Genomic DNA, 19,247 nt, shown 5'->3' on the forward strand with positions numbered 1-19,247 from the left:
AGTTACCCTCATATATAAGAAGAGATTCAGAAAACAATGCCTGGGATTGTCCACTGGATTGGGCCAGTGTAAAGTCATTGGCATTGACATCATTAGGCAGAATGGTTTGAGAAGGATGGTGGTAGAGGTCTGGCTACAATCATCTGATGGGAGTGGGTTTCAGGTTTGGAAGTGGGATTAACAAATTAGACTTCTTTGGGAGAAATTTAAATGGAAGAGGAAGGAGGTTATCAGACAGTATCTAAAAGATTTAGAGTCAGTGAAAATTTATTTACTTCTCATTAGTTCATCTAGTTAAGAATGAAGTTGATAGAACTTATTGTTCTTTGTGGGAAGGACTCAGTAGTGCATGAGATTCCTCCTTGTTAATCAATACTGATTCTCATTTGCCCTTAAATTATTTACTTATTGCTTCATTTAACAAATATTTACTGAGCAACTGCTTTGGATCAGGCGTGTTTTAGGTGCAAGGCATAAATGAAATGATGTAGTCCCTGCCCTCATGGAGATTATATTCAATTCCAAATAGTTCTTTAAAACTTACCTTTGATCAGTTTGCTCATCTGAGGAATGAAATTAGCCAAAGACAGTCCCAATGGAGCTTTAATTAGTTAATGCATTTTCACTTACCATATTCTGCTAATGACATCTTTCTAATTTCTGTGTATCTGTGTTTCTAGTTTTATTACATTTTCCCTGCCCTTCTGTCTGAAGCAGATGTCTACAGTTTATGAGACTCACTTCTGAATAGTTGTCTCCCTTAATATCTTAGAAGACAGTGACAGTTCCACACTGCTTCAGCTGATTTTAATTAAGCACTTTGGAAGTTGAAGATAGGGCGGTGACCTTGCTGGTCTTTTTCATACAGTTGTCTTTTTCCTATTATAAGGTTCATAAGCAAAACAGTAAGAGTGTGTATATATTTTGTGAATAAATTTTGTGCAAAACCCATTCTCCTTGGAAATGGTTTAGAGCTGTCACTTATCAATAAATTTAGGAAATTTAATTTAGGTAACTGAGGAAGTATATTTACTCTACCAAAATATATCAAACACTCAGAGTTGTGGGTGATGCTATGCAAAGTAATCAAGTAATGAAGATAAACTGTACATTGTCTCTATCTTCAAGGTGCTTATAGTTAGGGGGGAAAGAAACTTGTAAACAAATCCTTGCAGTACACAACCGTAGATACCAACATTAGGGAATGTACTGGGTACTGGGGAAATGGAAGAGCCTCTGACTCTAAAGATACAGAGGAAGTTTGAGAGTGGAGGTGATGTTGAAGATGGGTCTTAAAGAATGAATATTAATGGGAAGTGATGCCAGCAAGACGATGGTATAGTAATTTCCAATGTCCCTCTGCCTACAGAAACATTAATTTGAACAACAACTCTCCATGAACAAAAATACCTTAACAGGAGCAAAAGATTCTAGGTGAGGGATTATAACACCTGAGTGGAGCATGGAAATAAGAAAATATGTGTTATATTACCCCCATCACCCCTCCCCTAAACCTGGCTAGCCCAGGATGAAGAGAAACACACTCCCGATGGGGAAAGAAGAGTGCAGTGAGCACCCAACTTCACCACAATCCCAAGAACCAGACCTAAACCAGTGCCAGACCAACCCTCTTGACCCCAGGCTCCAGGTGGGTTCCTATGGAACCCTGTGGACCCAAGCACCAAGCCTGCATCAGACTTATTCACCAATAGACCCTACCAGATGCCCCCTCTTACCCCAGAATCTCTGGAAGGTCTAGCTGATAAAAAGTTTTCCCTGCTGAAGGCAGTTTATAAAGACTGGAAGAGTTGCCTGCTTCTTCAGATGCACAGACACCAACACAAGACCATAAGGATCTTGAATAATCAAGGAAGCATGGCACCACCAAAGTAAATTAATAAAGCTCCAGTAACTGACCCTAAATAATGGAGATCTATAAACTGTTAGAAAATTCATAATAATTCTCTTAAGGAAATTCAGTGAACCACAGTGCAAGCAAACACAGACAATTAAATTAGGAAAACAATGCATGAACAAAATAAAATGTTTAAAAAAGAAATAGAAACCATTAAAAAAAAAGAAAGAAAGAAACCCTAGGGTTCAAGAATACAATGACTTAACTGTGGAATCTAATAGAGAGCTTCAAAAGCAGATTCAACCAAGCAGAAGAAGAAAATCAGTGCACTCAAAGACAGGACATTTGAAATTATCCAGTTAGGGAAACAAAAAGAAAAAAGGATGAAAAAGAGTGAAGAGAGCCTATGGGAATTATGAGATACCACTAAAAGAAACAACCTGCACATTACTGGGGTCCCAGAAGGAAAAGAGATGGAGAAAAGGTCAGAAAGCTTATCTAAAGACATGATTGCTGAGAACTTCAAGTCTGGGGAGAGATTTGGACATCCAAGTTTATGAAGCACATAGGCCCTCCAAAAGTTTCAACACAAAAAAAAGATCTCCAAGACACATTATAATAAAATTGCCTAAAGTCAAAGACAGAGGATTTTTAAAACAGCAGGAAAATAATATTCCTCATGTACAGGAGAACTCCCATAAGGTGCACAGTGGATTTCTCAGTAGAGACCTTGCATGCCAGAATAGAGTGGGGTGAACCAGAGTACATTATGCAAAGAGAAATAGGTCAGAAAGAATTGTGATGTGTCTCACTTATATGTGGAATCTAGAAGAAGAAGGAGGAGAAAGGGAAGAGGAAGTAGTGTATGGGCATGTGTCTACTTAATAATACTATGTTGAACAATGATAATATGGGGGCACCTGGGTGGCTCAGTCATTAAGCATCTGCCTTCGGCTCAGGTCATGATCCCAGGGTCCTGGGATCGAGACCTGCATTGGGCTCCCTGTTCAGTGGAAAGCCTGCTTCTCCCTCTCCCCCAGCTTGTGTTCCCTCTATTGCTGTCTCTCTCTCTCTCTGTCAAATAAATAAATAAAATCTTAAAAAAAAAAACAAAAACAATGATCATATACTTAGTAGAGAGTAAATAGAGAGTAAATTTTAGGTGCATTCATCACACATAAAAAAATGGTAACTGAGGAGATGATATGTTAATTAGCTTGACTGTAGTAATTGTTTCACTATGTATGTCTATATCAGATCATCGTAGTGTATGCCTTAAATATAATTATAAAAATTTTGAAGAATGAATAACAATTATTATGATGTTAGCTATTGAGTGACTGGCTGTGAGTTAAGTACTGTATTAAGGGCCTTGAATTTTACAAAATAAAGGGAAGTACAGCCTTTTTTATAGATTCTAATATAAAAGTATAAAAGCTAAGAGTTAGACATTTAAAATCTCAATGTAATTGTGCTTAATCGTGTTTGTTTTCATCTTTTCTTATTTGTAACTGAACAAGTATTTTGCTGGATCCTTTTTTGCTACAGTCATTTAGAGGTGAAACAACACTACTGTCAGTCTTGCAAGGGACCCTGTGAATATTTTTCTCTTTTTTTTATTTTTTTATTTTTTTATTTTTTATTTTTTTTAAAGATTTTATTTATTTATTTTGAGAGAGAGAGAATGAGAGAGAACACATGAGAGGGGATAGGGTCAGAGGGAGAAGCAGGCTCCCCGCCGAGCAGGGAGCCCGATGCGGGACTCGATCCAGGGACTCCAGGATCATGACCTGAGCCGAAGGCAGTCGCTTAACCAACTGAGCCACCCAGGCGCCCTGAATATTTTTCTCTTGTTCATAGTTGTCTCTCACTGAAGAGGGATCGTTAAATACCCTTCCTCTCTAATTATGTTCCGATGATTATTAAATATTTTCCTTTAAGTATTGTACTTCAGTGTCAATTGAGATGTAGCCTAATATTCATAAGCTTAAAAAGAATCTTTCTCGCAAAGAATCCTTCTTAAAATGTGCATAATAATCATTTTATTTATAAACTAAGACATTTAATATATTTCTTGGGGCACCTGGGTGGCTCAGCTGGTTAAGCATCCAATTTGTGATTTTACTTCATATCATGATCTCATGAATCATGTGACCAAACCCCACGTCAGGCTCCACATTCAGCCAGGAGTCTGCTTGAAATTCTCTCTCTTCTTCTCCTTCTACCACTCCCCACCTAAAATAAATAAATCAGTCTTTAAAAAATATTTAATATATTTCTTTACCTCCTTTAAGTCAGATACATATTTGGTTGGTTGATAATAACGCTAACTCCAAATTCTTTACAGCTCTGATGAAATAGAATTCAATTTAGTTCAATACTATACCAAGTATTAGATGCACTGTCTTTGGTTACGGGAATACAAATTTTGTGTGTGTGTCAGGCACTATCTTTGGTTATGGTATTACAAATTTTTTTAAAGATATTTATTTTTATTTATTTATTTATTTATTTATTTATTTATTTATTTATTTGAGAGAGAGAGAGAGCAGAAGCAGGGGGCAGGGGCAGAGGGAGAGGGTCAAGCAGATTCCCTGCTAAGTGGGGAGGTGGATGGGGGACTTGATCCCAGGACCCCAAGATTATGACCTGGGCCAAAGTCAGACGCTTAACCGACTGAGCCACCCAGTCACCCCAGGGTGACAAATTTTTTAAAAAAATGGTTCTCTGTCCCCTGAGAGCATGCAGTTTAGCAAAGGTGACAGAAGGAGTGCAACCCGGTGTCGTATAGTGGGATAAATTTGTTTCGGTTGGGAAGTTCTCAAGAAGATGTCATATTTGAGCAGGGTTTTGGAGGATCAACAGAATATTGCCAAGCAGAGGAGGTGAGAGGGAATTCCAGGCAGATAGTATAATATGAGAAAAGGTGTGGCAGTTTTCCTGTAGGTGGATGTTGTGCTGGGGGAATCCAGCATGAACATAGCAGAGCAAAGAGGGAGATGAGAGATAAGAAAGGAAGTCTGTGGGTAGATTGCGAGGAGAGGTCTTGAAGGCCAAATGGTAGGCTTTGGGTACTGGGGAAATCTGAGTAACTTTAGCAAGGTAATAAAATATTCATCTCTGTGCTTTAGAAAGATAATTTTGAAGTCCAATTAGAGTCAAATAAGGAATACAGAGAAAGATGTGGAGGAGGAGAAGCTGATCTGTCAACCTCATGTCAGTTGAGCCTTTTATGGCTTTAAACCTTAAAAGACTTATGATTTTAAATCTAAAAATTATCCTTTAATATGAAGATGCCAAACTTTCTTGAGACATAATTGTCAAATTAAATAGACTTAGTTTAAAAATAGAAATATTACTTGACTCTACTGTTTTTCCTGGGTGTAATGAGATGTTTTGTTTTTAATATAGTTAAACTTTATTCTCGGAAAGGCTTTCTTTTTTGGGGATTGACTTTTTCTCTCCATTTCCAGAGATTGTGCTCTGTAGTAGCAGAGTATGGTGTCACTATTGGAAGCATTTTAAGTCTGTGGTGATCTATGTATGTTGCAGATGTGAGAAAGAAATATCACGGGGCGCCTGGGTGGCTCAGTCATGAAGCGTCTGCCTTCGGCTCAGGCCGTGGTCCCAGGGTCCTAGGATCGAGCCCCGCATCGGGCTCCCTGTTCGGCGGGAAGCCTGCTTCTCCCTCTCCTACTCCCCCTGCTGTGTTCCCTCTCTCGCTGTGTCTCTCTCTGTCAAATAAATAAATCTTAAAAAAAAAAAAAATAAAGAACTATCACCCTCGCAGACTCATGAAACGAGGAGCAAAAATCAGAATGCAGTTAAGAGGGTTTGGAAAGCAGACAGTTGGATTTTAATACAGTGAAGTCACTGATTGAAGGTTGTCAAAGGAAAAGAGTGATAGGAGGGTATCAACAGCAGTAAAGAGCAACAGGGCATAGCCCCACTACCTCTGACACCATAATTCTGTTTCCAGGGCATCAGAGAAATCCTTTTTTTATGTGGGAAAGTCTTGCCCTATGTGGTCACGCAGATTGCTTCGTTAGCCTTCCAGGAATTTTTTCCCCAACACTCAAGTAGAAATGGAGTTGTTCATTGATACAGACAGCTCTATAAGGACTATAACCTTGTGTGCTCCATTTTTGACAAGCCAGAAGACAGATTTATCCAAGCAAATCCAAGTTTATCTCATTATTCAGGACTTCTCTTCATGTAACTTTTAGTAAAACACATTCCGGAAAAGTCAGGGCTAATGCTTGTGGCCATGGAAGGTGGGTAGGGCTAGGATAGAGGTACAAATTAACATTTTCCCACCTACTTACTCATCATGGATTTTTTTACCCATATAGGGGTACAGGTTGAACCTGTCTGGTGATTTTCCTGTATACAAGAAATCAGTGTCTTTCGATAATATTTTCTGTAGAATTTTTTTCCAATTTAAGTGCTATGGTAGGCCAATGCAGCTTAACAGTAATTCTCATCAGACACCCAGTCACAGCCATAGTCAACTGCCATGCCATTGTAATAATGATATACCCAACCACACCAATGACTAATGTCCGTAATTGAACAAACACCGTTACAGTTCTTTTTTTGAAATGCAGAGTAACTGCTAAAATCCAAAAGCTACCTTATACAGTTTAGAATATTTGGGGATAGGACATGGTGTTACAAGAAGTATAGAGGAGTCTGGCCCAATAAGAAATTTTCATAAGTTATTATAAATAGTGATCTCATAGGCAATGATCTGGAGATAAAAACAAGGGTATAGCAGAGAGCTGAGCTGAATACTATAGTTGTTCCTCCTTCTTTATAAAGCACTAGTGGCTCTTACGCCTTAATCAGTCTCTCTTGGATTGGATATCCTCCAACATACCCAGAAAAGTCAGAAAGTGCCAGATGAGAAGAATGTCACTTTTGTCACTAATTTAACCTCTAGGTATCCCTTATGACAAAATTAATAGGTTTAAATATTTTACATCAAGCTGTCGCACTGTCTCTCTTTGTGTGAAAACCTGACCCTTTGAAGTACCTGCCAGACCCTATAGAGCTATGATCCTAATTCTTTACCCAGTTGAGAAAGCACTTTCCTAATTTTTTAATTAGTAAATTAACCTGCATAACTCTACATAAACTAATCTCAGTGTTCCCCAAATGCATTTTCTTTCTCTCATGGCAAACATCAACTCCCTATTTTCATTACCATGATCTTATTTTGAATGCCAAATAATTCTTTGTTTCTGGGATTTCTTGCAGCTCTGAATTCCCTAAATTTTCATATCTTATGTGTCATCTGTTTCTTTCCATTTATTTTTACTTTTTTACTGGTAGCTAAGTGTTTACTGTGTAGTGCTTCTCTCCACTGTTTAACAAATGAATTATATAATTCTTTAGCTTGGTATTTCATTTCCTCACAGTATGGATCCAGCCTACTTGCACAACATTCTCTCTCCCTCCCTTACATGAACCTGCTCTTCAGCCAGATTGGCTCCATCCACTTCTGTATCTGTTCTGTTGTTCGTGGTGTTGCCTGCATTTGACACGCTGCTTTCCTATTTTGACCTGTCCAGAATCCATCTGTCAAAGTCCAACTCTTATGCCATATTCTTATTTATATGGCCTTGCTTCTCCCTCATGTGAGTATATCCCAATGACTTTTTTTCACCTTTAAACTTACCTGTCAGTTAGTTCTACCTTGCGTTATAAATACCTGTGTACCTGTCTCCACTACTGGATTATATGAGATAAATGCCCAAGATTAGTTTCACTGTAGTTATTTGATTTGGATATATTTATACCACTTAGTGTTACAACTTTCGACATTATCACCCCTTTCATTGGTATTTTATTCTACAGGGACTAAATGAAAAAATATTATCGTAATGTATCAATTTTATATGGCATAGTTAATTCACAAAGTTGACAACGAAGTCTAATGTATGCTAGCATGAAAGGAAACTTACTCACCAGCCTATATAAAGTAGCAGCACTTTCAAAACGGTCTTAATAAGATTTGCTTTATGAGACAAAGGACCATGACTTCATTCTTACTAACCTCAGAAGCATAATAAACTATGGTCAGTTTGGGCATTAATCCAATTTTGCCATTAACTTGCTCATAAATTTTGATTAAGGGGCATTGTAAGACTTTCATAATTAAGGGAAGTGCATTAGAAATTTATTTCCTGTGAACAGTTTGTCATATTCTGAAAAATACTGAAGTTCTGTGAATACCTGTAAACCCTAGCGTTGGTAAAATAGGTGGCTGAACAGACTTTTGTCTGATGGGGAGTACCTAATACTAGTTGCAATCTCAAGTCTAAATTTTAATTCTAACAAATAATTGGTTGAATTAAAATATGTGTTGGTTATGTAAATTTCTTAAGAGTAACAAAGTGACTGTATTCCATGGTTATCTTCTCAGACTTCACCAGCACATCGATATATTTTATAATGATTTCTTGCTTTCTTTAATCATGGATTGACAAATATTAACTATTTGTACAAGTCTGGATCAGTAAATACATTTAATTCTGTATTTGCAGGAGTCCTTTATCTTCTAAGAGTATTTTGAAGGGTACAGTTATATCATTAGATGCTTTTTCTATTTTAGTTTTGCTGTATAGCAATTTGGAAAAGACTAGATTGTTTCTGAATAAGGTTTCACTTGATGTGGGCATTTACACATTTTAAATTTAAAAGTTATTTTTCTACTGGCTCTCTTCACAAAATCTGTTTTTTTTTTCCCTTCAAGGATTTTACCCCATTGGAAATTTTAAAACTTCTGCCAAATCCGTTTTTATTTTTTTAGATTTTATTTATTTATTTGAGAGAGCACAAGTTGGGGTGGGGGAGAGAGGAAGCCAGACACAGGGCTCCATCCCAGGACTCTGAGATCATGACCAGAGGTGAAGTCAGGTGCTTAACCAACTGAACCAGGCTCCCCTCTGCCAGATTGTTTTAAATGAATTAAAATCCACATATTCCTGCTCTGAACTGGCTGAACGAGTGACACCTTTTTTTTTTTTTTTTGAAGGAACGTCTGTTTCTGAAAGTAGGAAGAGTGTTCATTGTGGCCAGCTGTAGTGGAGGTTTCTGTAGTGAAGCTTTCTGTAGGGGATACAAATGATCTACGGACTGCTACTCCAGGATATTTTCTTTCCCAAACAATTCAAGGTACAGAAGAGCTGAAGTGTGTACAACCAACGCACCTGATTAAGCCATTTACATGACAGTCTTCTTTATTTTTTTTTAAAGATTTTATTTGTTTTTTGGAGAGAAAGAGAGAGCACAAGCGGGGTGAGGGGCAGAGGGGAGAAGCAGACTCCCCATTGAGCAGGGAGCCCAATGTGGGGCTCAATCCCGGGACTCCGGGATCATGACCTGAGCTGAAGGCAGATGCTTACCTGACTGAGCCACCCAACAGTCTTCTTTAACCTAAAGAAAGGTTCTTTTCCTTTTAGACCTGAACCACTATTTGTGCCCTGATCATGGAATTATGTAGATTCCAAGTACCTACTTTAATTTTCACTTTTTATATGTAACAGAAAATATTGTAGGTGGCCTTAGGGGAAAGGAGAAAGTTTGAGTCTTATTTTTATTCCTTGCTATGCCTTAAAAATGCTCCAGGGGATGCCTCCCACTGTGTGTCCTTGAATAGTAATTGCTATTGACTACTGAATGCGTCCTTTTGGCTTACCACAATACTGAGTACTTTTTTTGATTAATAGTCAACATTATGCTATATATATACGTTAGGCAATTTTAATATACATTGTAAAAACGAGGTACTTGAGACCCTGGGAGGCTGAATAATTTGTCCCTGAACTTGCGCACTTCTTTTCATTGCTTTACTCTCTCTGCCAAGCACACTTGAGGAAAGGCATGAGGACGTTGATCAAGGTGTCTCTGCGGGTCCTGGCTTTGAAGCATCACCTTCGTTCCAAGCAGATAGCAATGCTAGGTAAAATACAAAGTCAGAAAATGTAAAAGTCACAGCTGAGCTCATGATTTATCATCTCAGTGGCCCACAAATCAAAAGAAAATGCAAGTGATGAATTGTGAGCTATGCTGAGGCCTCTGGAGGTGGACAGAAGGGCCAGTATGATTTCTTCTAGGCGAATAAGAGATTGGAGTCGTTCTACACTAGGTGGAGATCCAGAGCCAGCCTTGTAGTTTGAAGCCAGGACATAGAGAAGGACTCATCTGCTTCTGAGCAAGGATGAGAACCCTGCTACCCACTACTTAAGACTATAGCTTTTGATGCTAGGAAAGGCTTATATGGCAGGAAGAAAGCAGCACCTCCAGGAAACTGGGAATTGAACCAGGTCACTCACTGGCTCACTAATGTGACGGGTAATAATCCAGATGTCAGCATAATTTAATACTCGAATTACCAGTATGAAACTGATTATGTATGAGTGGTTCTGGGCACCAAATGAGCACAAAATCATTTGTAAGAGAAGGATAATGAGAGATGGGGGTTGGAGGTGTATCAAAAAGCTAAATAAAACTAAATAAAAAATCTTCTGACTTCAAATGAACCTGCAAAGCAAAATTCCAAAGCACATGAGAAAGCCTTACACTAGGAAAGAGCCAGTGGATTTGACCATTGAGAATAAATTTTATTGGAAGAAATTAAAATATTGAAACAGCCTGGGAGAGCATATTTTGGATGCTCAAAATATAAACAAAGGATTGCCATCTGTAAAAAGGTAGAAAATCCTGAAATAAAACCAGTCAGTGATATAATTATTTATTTATTTACAAATATTTATTAAGATTATACTATGGTCCACACACTGTTACATGCCAGAGATGTAGGAATGAACCCAAGTAAATAAAAACTACATCCACATAGACAGTTTACATTCTCATAGGGAGTTTACCTTTTAGTGGTAGAAATGAAATAAGAATAGGCAGAAATCTTGGAAGTTAAAGACAGTCATTGAAATAAAATTCCCAGTAGAAAGTATAAACTCTAGACTTGACAATGACAGATTTTTTTTCATTTGGAAACTATTATTTAGGAAATCACCTAAAATGCAGTCATGGGAAAATAAGATTTTAAAAGTGTGTGTGAGTGGAAAGAAAGAATGAGAGAGAAAGAAAACATCAGATTATGTGAAGAAATAATAGCTGAGATTATTTTAGAATTGAAGACAAGACTCCTCACGTTGAAAGGACACTCTGAGAACCTATCTGGATAAACAACAATAAAATCAATGCTTAAACACTTTGAAGTAAAACTTCAGAACATTGAGGGTAAAAAGAAAATCCTTACCCGTCGAAGAAAAAATACAGACTAGTCCCAAAGCAAAGGCAACTAGATTGAGAGCAGACACCAAGAACAGTGTTGAGGGGGAAAAATATCCTGTAATTTGGATTCTAGAATTTAATGCCGACATATACCACTGACATGCTGATCAAACATAGTAATAGAATACCCAACTTTTAAAACTGAATATTTTGAGGAAAGAATGTGTGGATTTAAAAAAGAATTAAGAGGAACAGCAGCTTCTCAATGTCACCAAATTTAACTCTTGCTATAAAAAGTAATAACTAATTTCTACGTAAAGAAAGTTAAGATGACACAAAAGAAAGAAATACAAACATGCAAGGAAAGAAGAAGAAATATAGCCAACAAATATATGCAAATTGAAAATAAAAATACCAAAGGTTGAAATTCTCATAACATCAATGTGAACAAGGATGTGGAAGAATGATCACAGCTGTTCTGTTCTTTGCAAAGTCTGACAGTCCACTTGGGCCAACTGTGTGGAGTGATCTTGTAAAGCATGGAAGTGGTAAATGCCAGCTTCTGTGTGGTATTTACCTTGGGGAGGCAGAGTTTGGAACAAGAGTGGGAGTGGAGAAGGGTGAGCAAGAAGGGGCTCATCTGTATCTGTAATGTTTCATTTCTTTAAAAGGCGAAGCAGAGGTGCCAGGTGCCAGGCAGGATCTGTTAAAGCATGGTGGTGCCTACCTGGATTTTCATAGTAGTAGTCTACACATGTACCTGTGTAATGGAAATGAAAGCCACTCAGAACTTTCAGAACATGAATGTTTATGCATAGCAACGAAGTTTATAAAATAGCCAGTCTTCTGGTAATGAGCCCAGTTAAAACCCAAAGTCTTTGTCAGGGTCTCTAAGTCCCTACCTACAGACTCTGCCCCTCTGACCTCTCTCAGGTGCCCATTCATTCTAACCTAACTCTAACTCCAGCCCCATTGCATGTTTTTGTACCTCACACAAGTCTGGCTCATTTCCTCTTCTCATACCAGCAGTCCTCTTAGATTATTGTTATGTCTTTCTGATACTGGGGACAATCTTGAAAATTTAAAAATGTCTCAGATACCTTTGATGTTGCTCTTGGTCCAGTGCTCTTAGTAGATACTGACTCCACCAGCTGATTGAAACTATGTTTTCTTGGCACTTCATGGTGTTCCACTTTAGAGTGGTTTATGCCACCATAACCCAGAGTGAGCAGTGAGCAGAACACTGCCTCGGGTGACTGGAGTTCTCATGCTCCTGGCAGCTTTATGTGCTCAGGAGCAACAGGTAGCTGTGGGATTTAGGCTGAGGGAATAATTCTCCATGGACTTGTGTTCTCTTTTCTACCCTATTGATTTTTCTAGCAAGCACACTTGAGGAAAGGCATGGGAACATCTGGTCAAGGTATCTCTATGGGTTCCAGCTTTGAGGCACCACCTTTGTACCAGGATGGTACATGGAAATCTTTAGGAGTTCAAAATGAATTATAATGAATTCATTAAATTTGTAATGAATAATAACCAACTTTGGATGCAGAACTGTTTTTAAATTTTTGTTTTTGTTTGAGTTTGTATTTTTTTTATTCTTATGTTAATCCCCATACATTACATCATTAGTTTTAGATGAAGTGTTCCATGATTCATTGTTTGTGCACAACACCCAGTGCTCCATGCAGAACGTGCCCTCCTCAATACCCATCACCAGGCCAACCCATCCTCCCACCCCCCTCCCCTCTAGAACCCTGTTTGTTTTTCAGAGTCCATCGTCTCTCATGGTTCGTCTACCCCTCCGATTTCCCCCGCTTCATTCTTCCCCTCCCGCTACCTTCTTCTTCTTCTTCTTCTTTTTTTTTTTCTTAACATATATTGTTGAGTTTGTATTTGAGAGATGAATAAGCTAGTTCTCAGTAAGAATGAGCCTAATTTTCATTTTGGAAGTGACTCTTCAAGTTTTCCTTATTTAAAGTGTAAAAATTGATTAAGCCATGCTACTTTATCTGAAAAAGACAAAAGCAAACATCATTATTAGGTACAGTGCTAATGGGAATAGCAGTGTACGTGTGTGCATAGAGCGGGATTCTGGGCAAAAAGTTCTGTCTCACTGATTTTGCCCACTACTACTCATGCATTTGATAATAATCTGATGGTACTTTGAGGTTCTAAATGATGCTCCGAAACACTAGTCTAATCAGTTTTATTTCAGTATCTTGTCTGACAATCATTTTGATATTACGGAACTTATCTTGGTACATTGACATTAAGTGTTCACATCTTGAAAATAATTTCACTTCATCAAAAATAGATAGTAGATTAAATATAACTTAAATGTATCCTGTCTTCATGGGTCATTTCCTTACAATTTCAGTTTAGTATTGAGCCAAGAGCTAAGCAAAACTCAGCAATATTCTTTGGATAATTGCATGTCACTAGGATTCAGCTTCATGTGTTAAAATACTTGGTGCCACACTGCATCCTGGTGACAAAAAGAACAAGTGTATCCTTGAAGAGGGTGTAACTTCCAGTCTGAGCACAGCTTAGTGGATGAAAGAATTCAACTCAGTACTCTGTTTAAAATTAGTTTTTTGAGTATTACTTTTATAATCTTGCACAATAAATGAAAACTAGATAATTCTCCAGTAGTCACAAGAAAATATATTTCTCCAACTTTTGTAATAATATAAATTATGGAAAATATTAATGAGCACCCACTCTGTGCTATGTAGTGTTCTAAAGGTTTTATTTGCATTAACTCATTTAATCTTCTTAGCAGGCTTGTGAAGTAGAAGCTAATGTTATCCCCAAATTACGAAAGAGGAAATTGAGGCATACACAAATTAAGTAATGTCTCTGAGGCCACACAGTGTATAATGGAGCTGGTGGTAGCTTTAGTCATTTTTAAAAAAAAATTTTAAAGATTTATTTGAGAGAGTGTGTGTGTGTGCAGGGGTGGGGGTTAGGGGCAGAGAGAGAGGGAGAGAGAGAGAGAATCTCAAGCAGACTCCCTGCTGAGTGCAGAGCTAGAAGCCGGGGCTCCATCTCACAACCCTGAGATCATGACCTGAGCTGAAATCGAGCCAGACACTCAGCTGACTGAGCCACCCAGTGCCTCATTAGTCATTTTTTCTTAATGGAAGACTATTGACTTTTTTTTGCACTCCCACCCATCCAAGTGTCCAACTTGTTTATTCATTTGTCTTCAAAAGGAAGTCAGCGAAACGTGCATGTCTTCATGCATTTTAATTTTTCTAACAATAAATGATCACTTATTCCTTGGATTCTTACAGGGCCTTCTACTTGGACAAGTCAAATTCACCACCAAACTCCACATCCAAAGCTGCCTATGTAGATAAGGTAAAAAGAGATGATTGCATTTATTGATGCTTTGCCCTTTACAGACCTCCCTTATTTACTTTTTCTGCTGCTGTACTCAGACAATGTGTAATTACAAATATCTGTAGTCTCCGATTCCATTACCTCCACAATGAAAATATTTTACACTCTTCATTAAACATTATAACAGCAGTGAATTGTATGCCATCTAAAAGCATTTCTTCCGACTAAACGTGTTGGACATTACGTTCATCACTTTTTTCTGCAGCTCATGAGGCCTCTCAATGCTTTGGATGAACTTTATCGGCTGGTAGCCTCGTTTATCAGATCCAAGCGCACGGCTGCCTGCGCAAACACAGCCTGCAGCGCCTCCGGGGTGGGGCTGCTGTCCGTGTCCTCGGAGCTGTGCAACCGGCTGGGAGCCTGCCACATCATCATGTGCAACAGCGGCGTGCACAGGTATGTGGCCTGCCCTGCCCGCCTCTCTTGTGCCCACTTTCATCTGGAGGTTCTTCCTTACATTGTGGTTACAGGAAATGGTAACCAGAAGCATTCAGAGGACTCGAATGTATTCGGAATAAGCTTTGGGGAATCAGATCATGGTGACACGGTGTTTCCTGGCTTTAGTTTTATGTTCGGTGGCTATTTGTTCATACAAATGAATGCCATCCCACATTTAAATCACTGTAGCTTATCTGCCCAGAATCTTATCACCCTTCCATTTATATTACAAGATTTGTACTTTAGGCACAAACTTGTACATCGATTTTATTCACTGTAGGAACTTGTCTGGTAGGAGCTGTCAAGGAGCTAAACAAAACTTTTTTCACTGCACTTGGTGGACATTCCACCTTCGGTGGTTTGGGTTTCTATATCCATTGGTTGTGAGGTAGGCGCTGCCTTGGGGTTGCTACTGTCTTTCTACTTTTGGCAAAATTGAGTCCAGGAGCCCACACAATATACGTTCTTGAAAATGGAAGGGGAAATCTTAGATGGGTCCAGTGCAGGTGGTTTGTCTTAGGCAGTTGTGCTCAGTCTGGGACACCCAAGGTAGGCTTGTGAACTCATACGGTTGCATCAGCTGCAAAATGGGGGTGGAGGACCCCATGTCAAGTCCTTCCCCATAACCACATGCTCCTCCTCTGCCACCTCACCATTTTCACAAGGAAGTGAAACCATGTAATAAAAATAATAAAACAGAATTTGGTCCTCATTGTGATCTGAGTAGGCAAATAGTGTCCTGTCACCCATCATAGTCTCTTCTTGGAACTGGGCCAGTTAGATTTTGCGGATGGTGGTATTATTTAGTCAAGATTTACTTGGTACTTGACCTATGCAAAGGACGACAGTTTGACTGTTGGCCGTGTAACATCATAAAGCAGTGGTGCTCATGTTAGAGGCATAAATACAGCATGACAGCATGAACAACAGGTAACAAAAAATAAGAAGACATAATGAGACAACAGAATAAGAACAAACAGACCTCCACTGCAAGAAAATGTAAATGATCTCAGAAAGTTACAGCCAAAAACCAAGATTCAGAAGGAAAACAGATCTCTGAGATGGGTAGACCTTTCCCTAAAGAAGGTGATGTTTGAACTGGATTTTGATGAGTCAGGGTGAAGAGGTAAAAAGTGGGAGAAAAATGATCCAAGGCAGCAGGTTCTCATCTGTAAAATTCCATTTCAATTTGGTATGCCCGAATTCTAGTTTTCAAGTCCTACACAGTGTGTTCTTGCTTACGAAGTATGGCAAGACCTTATTTCTCTGAAAGGAGCATTATGTTTTGTGGTTGACAAAATATACAAAATTTTCTCCTTTATTTTAATGGCTGTGTACTCTGTGCTCTATTGCAAGCTGTAATAAGCTTAATTGAAAATATCTGCAACCAAATGAATAAAATATTATTTCATAATTTGTTTACTAGCAGAGAAGTGATCTCTCCCTTCTGATCAACTCATGTTCACTCCTTCTGTTCCCACTTATTCATTCACTCATTTATGTATTCATTATTCATTCACTCCGTAAATATGCATTGAGCACCAATTATGTGCCAGCCCTGCTCTAGTTGCTGGAGATACAGCATTGAAAAATTAAAGTCCCTCTTCTCAAATAGTGTGCATCGTATTGGGGGTAACAGATGATAGTGTAAACAAATACATATGTAATGTGGTAGATGGAATAAATAGAAAAAAGAACAGAAGTCAGGGGGGTCGAAGGTGACAGGATGGGAAGAAGGGGTAGCACCATCCAGCAAGGGATTTCATCAGAGACTTGTATGAAATGAAGGAGTGATTTATGCAAATATCTCAGAGAAAGAGCATTCGATCCTAGGGAGCAGCAGTGCAAATGTGGGAGCTCACGTGGGAGCTCAAGGAACTGCATCGAGGCCATTGTGGCCTCACCAAGTGTCATTTCCTTGATTATTGGTGTTCTTATCTTACCCCGGTGCAAGATCATAGTTGTCTGAGGACTGGATACGCTGTAATCACAAAGGGGACACTTCCGGACTTTGAAACTAAAAGCATACCCTCTTACCTCCACATTAATTTACTGGAAGTTAATGCAGTTAAATCTGCATTTAATCCTAGAACCACGACCAGGTTGTCTCAATTAGTCTCTCTGCTAGCCCATGAGCAATTTTAGAATCTGACTAATGTTACCTGGGAGAAATAGATTGATGTCTCGCAGCTGTTTTATAATTACCATATTCGTTGAATGGTGTGTTAGGACTGCAAGTAACATTGAAATTTCAAAGTAGTTTGACTTTTTCCATTTCTACTATTTAAAATAAATGTAGCTTTAGTTAGTTCATTTCAGAGACATTTACTGAGGTATAGGCACAAATACTCCATGGCAAATGCTGAATTTAAAGTTAATACTATTTGAAAATGGTACAGATTTATTTTTCTATTACGCAGAATAAAACGGGAGTTTAACATTATCTTTTAATCTCTCAGTGAAGGCTATGTTTACATTTTTCATGACAATAAAATGTGCTAATTTATATTGGATTTAGAAATCTTACATAAAGACTGTTCTTAAAATAATTCTTCGTAATTATAATTCAGACAGCTAGAGAGAAACCCAAGTAGATCCACACCTGGACTCAACATTAAACATGGAGGCTTACCTTCAGGTTCTGACAAAGGGGAGAAGTTCACAATGTGAATCAGAATAAATATTGCACAAACTATTTTTACCATTTACTTTTAAAATCAAGATGAGAAATGGTCAGTAATATGGGATCCACATTAGTCAGTTTCCTGCCTTTTCTGATTTTATTTGCAAAATAACAAGAGAATATAAAATATTTTTAGAGTATTGACTGATTCTGCATATGTTTGATATTAAAGAGAAGAATGTGGTTTTTCAGAATGAAAAGGCAGATTTAATTAGCATTAATGTCTAGATGTTTTAATGCCAACCTGAATTAGATGGCAGAGCTACATACAACAGTGAATGCGAGATTAGCAGGAATAGAATTCAGGGTGAATTATTAAAATCTTCTCATAACATTTAGCCTGACTTTGTTTTTATTAAATTCTTTTCCCTAGGGAGATCCTTTGTGTGTATTACAATTCTGCTGATGAATTTCCCTGCCCACACTCTCTTAACTATTCACTTATGTCAGTTATCTTCATTGCTATTGGATGGTGCAAGAATAGGACAGTCTCTTCTTAAAAACAGGTTTTTGCCTTTTAAACAATATAAACTTGATCTTAGAGGTAGTTTAACAAATGGAACGTTTTATAATTTCCTATCCTGACATGCCTTCTTTCATGTTCATTTTGTGTCATCTCTTGCAACTTCCATCAAACAACGCACAATTGAACATAGTTTTATTAGTAAATATAGTTCAGCAATCTGCTTTATGCTCATAACAACTCTATCTTTATTTTCCAGATGTACACAAAGACTTTCTCATTATCACTTTTATTTGCTACAGAGTTAATCCAACCGGTTGCTATGCCATAGTTTACTAAATGATCACTTCAGTGGTTTATCTTCCTGGTCCATCGCCCATAATGCCTGCAGAGAGGCTGGTTTCATTATGTGGCTGTTCAGATTTCAATTTTATTTTCCATTAAGTTAAAAGAAAAACAAAAGTATCCTCCAGGTAGAATTACTGTGTCAAGGAATTTAAACCTCTGTGGTCAATAATATATATTGTTCAGGTTCTCCAAAGGCTCCTCCTCACATACAACACAACCAGAAGGTTACATAGTTGTGTAGCACTTTCATCTTTTCTTGGTCTGCAGAGGCTATTTGAATCCATTTATCTATTGTGCTTCTCTCCTAGATGTACAATGATATGTCACTAGTGCTTTAGTTTATACTTCTTTGATAAACAAATACAAGTATCGGAATTGAATAGTTTTTTTGCATTTCCTTTTCGACAAAGATTTATGCCATAGACTCTCTATATACCTGCTTTATAGACAGAATTGGTTCTTGCCAAATTGAACATTTTTAAAGTAGTGAATCGGCCCGTGGCTTTTCAAGTTCTCTCTTGTACTCCTGCCAGCTATTTGTTGCAGGCAATCCAAAAGCATACAAACAGGGATTCTAAATTTCCGTTTTATTTCAGACTGCAGCATCCTTCCATTCAATGTGGTATTTCATTTTGTTGTAGTTCTTTATTCCCACCCCAGCTTAATAGCCAACTGTTTTTCTTTAACCAGTATAAATCAGTATACTGCAAATGTTATAAAACCTGAATCATGAGTCTTTCTGTGTCCAAAAACAAAGATGTCATTTTCTTCCCACTACATTAGCTTCTGCT

At 38.0% G+C, this 19,247-nt stretch overlaps 1 protein-coding gene across 8 annotated transcripts in view; it reads left to right on the forward strand.

Annotated features, from left to right (window-relative positions):
- Positions 1-19,247, forward strand: part of PREX2 (phosphatidylinositol-3,4,5-trisphosphate dependent Rac exchange factor 2) — a 285,788-nt gene that overhangs the window by 233,601 nt on the left and 32,940 nt on the right. For 6 of the 8 annotated variants that reach the window (XM_035011286.1, XM_035011287.1, XM_035011290.1 and 3 more), the window contains 2 exons: positions 14,416-14,482; positions 14,730-14,920. In XM_035011286.1, the coding sequence (XP_034867177.1) occupies positions 14,416-14,482; positions 14,730-14,920 (258 nt within the window). Of the gene's footprint in view, positions 1-8,894; positions 9,172-14,415; positions 14,483-14,729; positions 14,921-19,247 lie in introns of those variants that run through there. The other 2 variants (XR_004680417.1, XM_035011291.1) reach the window with 2 other exon arrangements.

The sequence above is a fragment of the Mirounga leonina genome, unplaced genomic scaffold (assembly GCF_011800145.1).
Source record: "Mirounga leonina isolate KUSES-001 unplaced genomic scaffold, KU_Mleo_1.0 Mir_165, whole genome shotgun sequence".
Lineage (NCBI taxonomy): Eukaryota > Metazoa > Chordata > Mammalia > Carnivora > Phocidae > Mirounga > Mirounga leonina.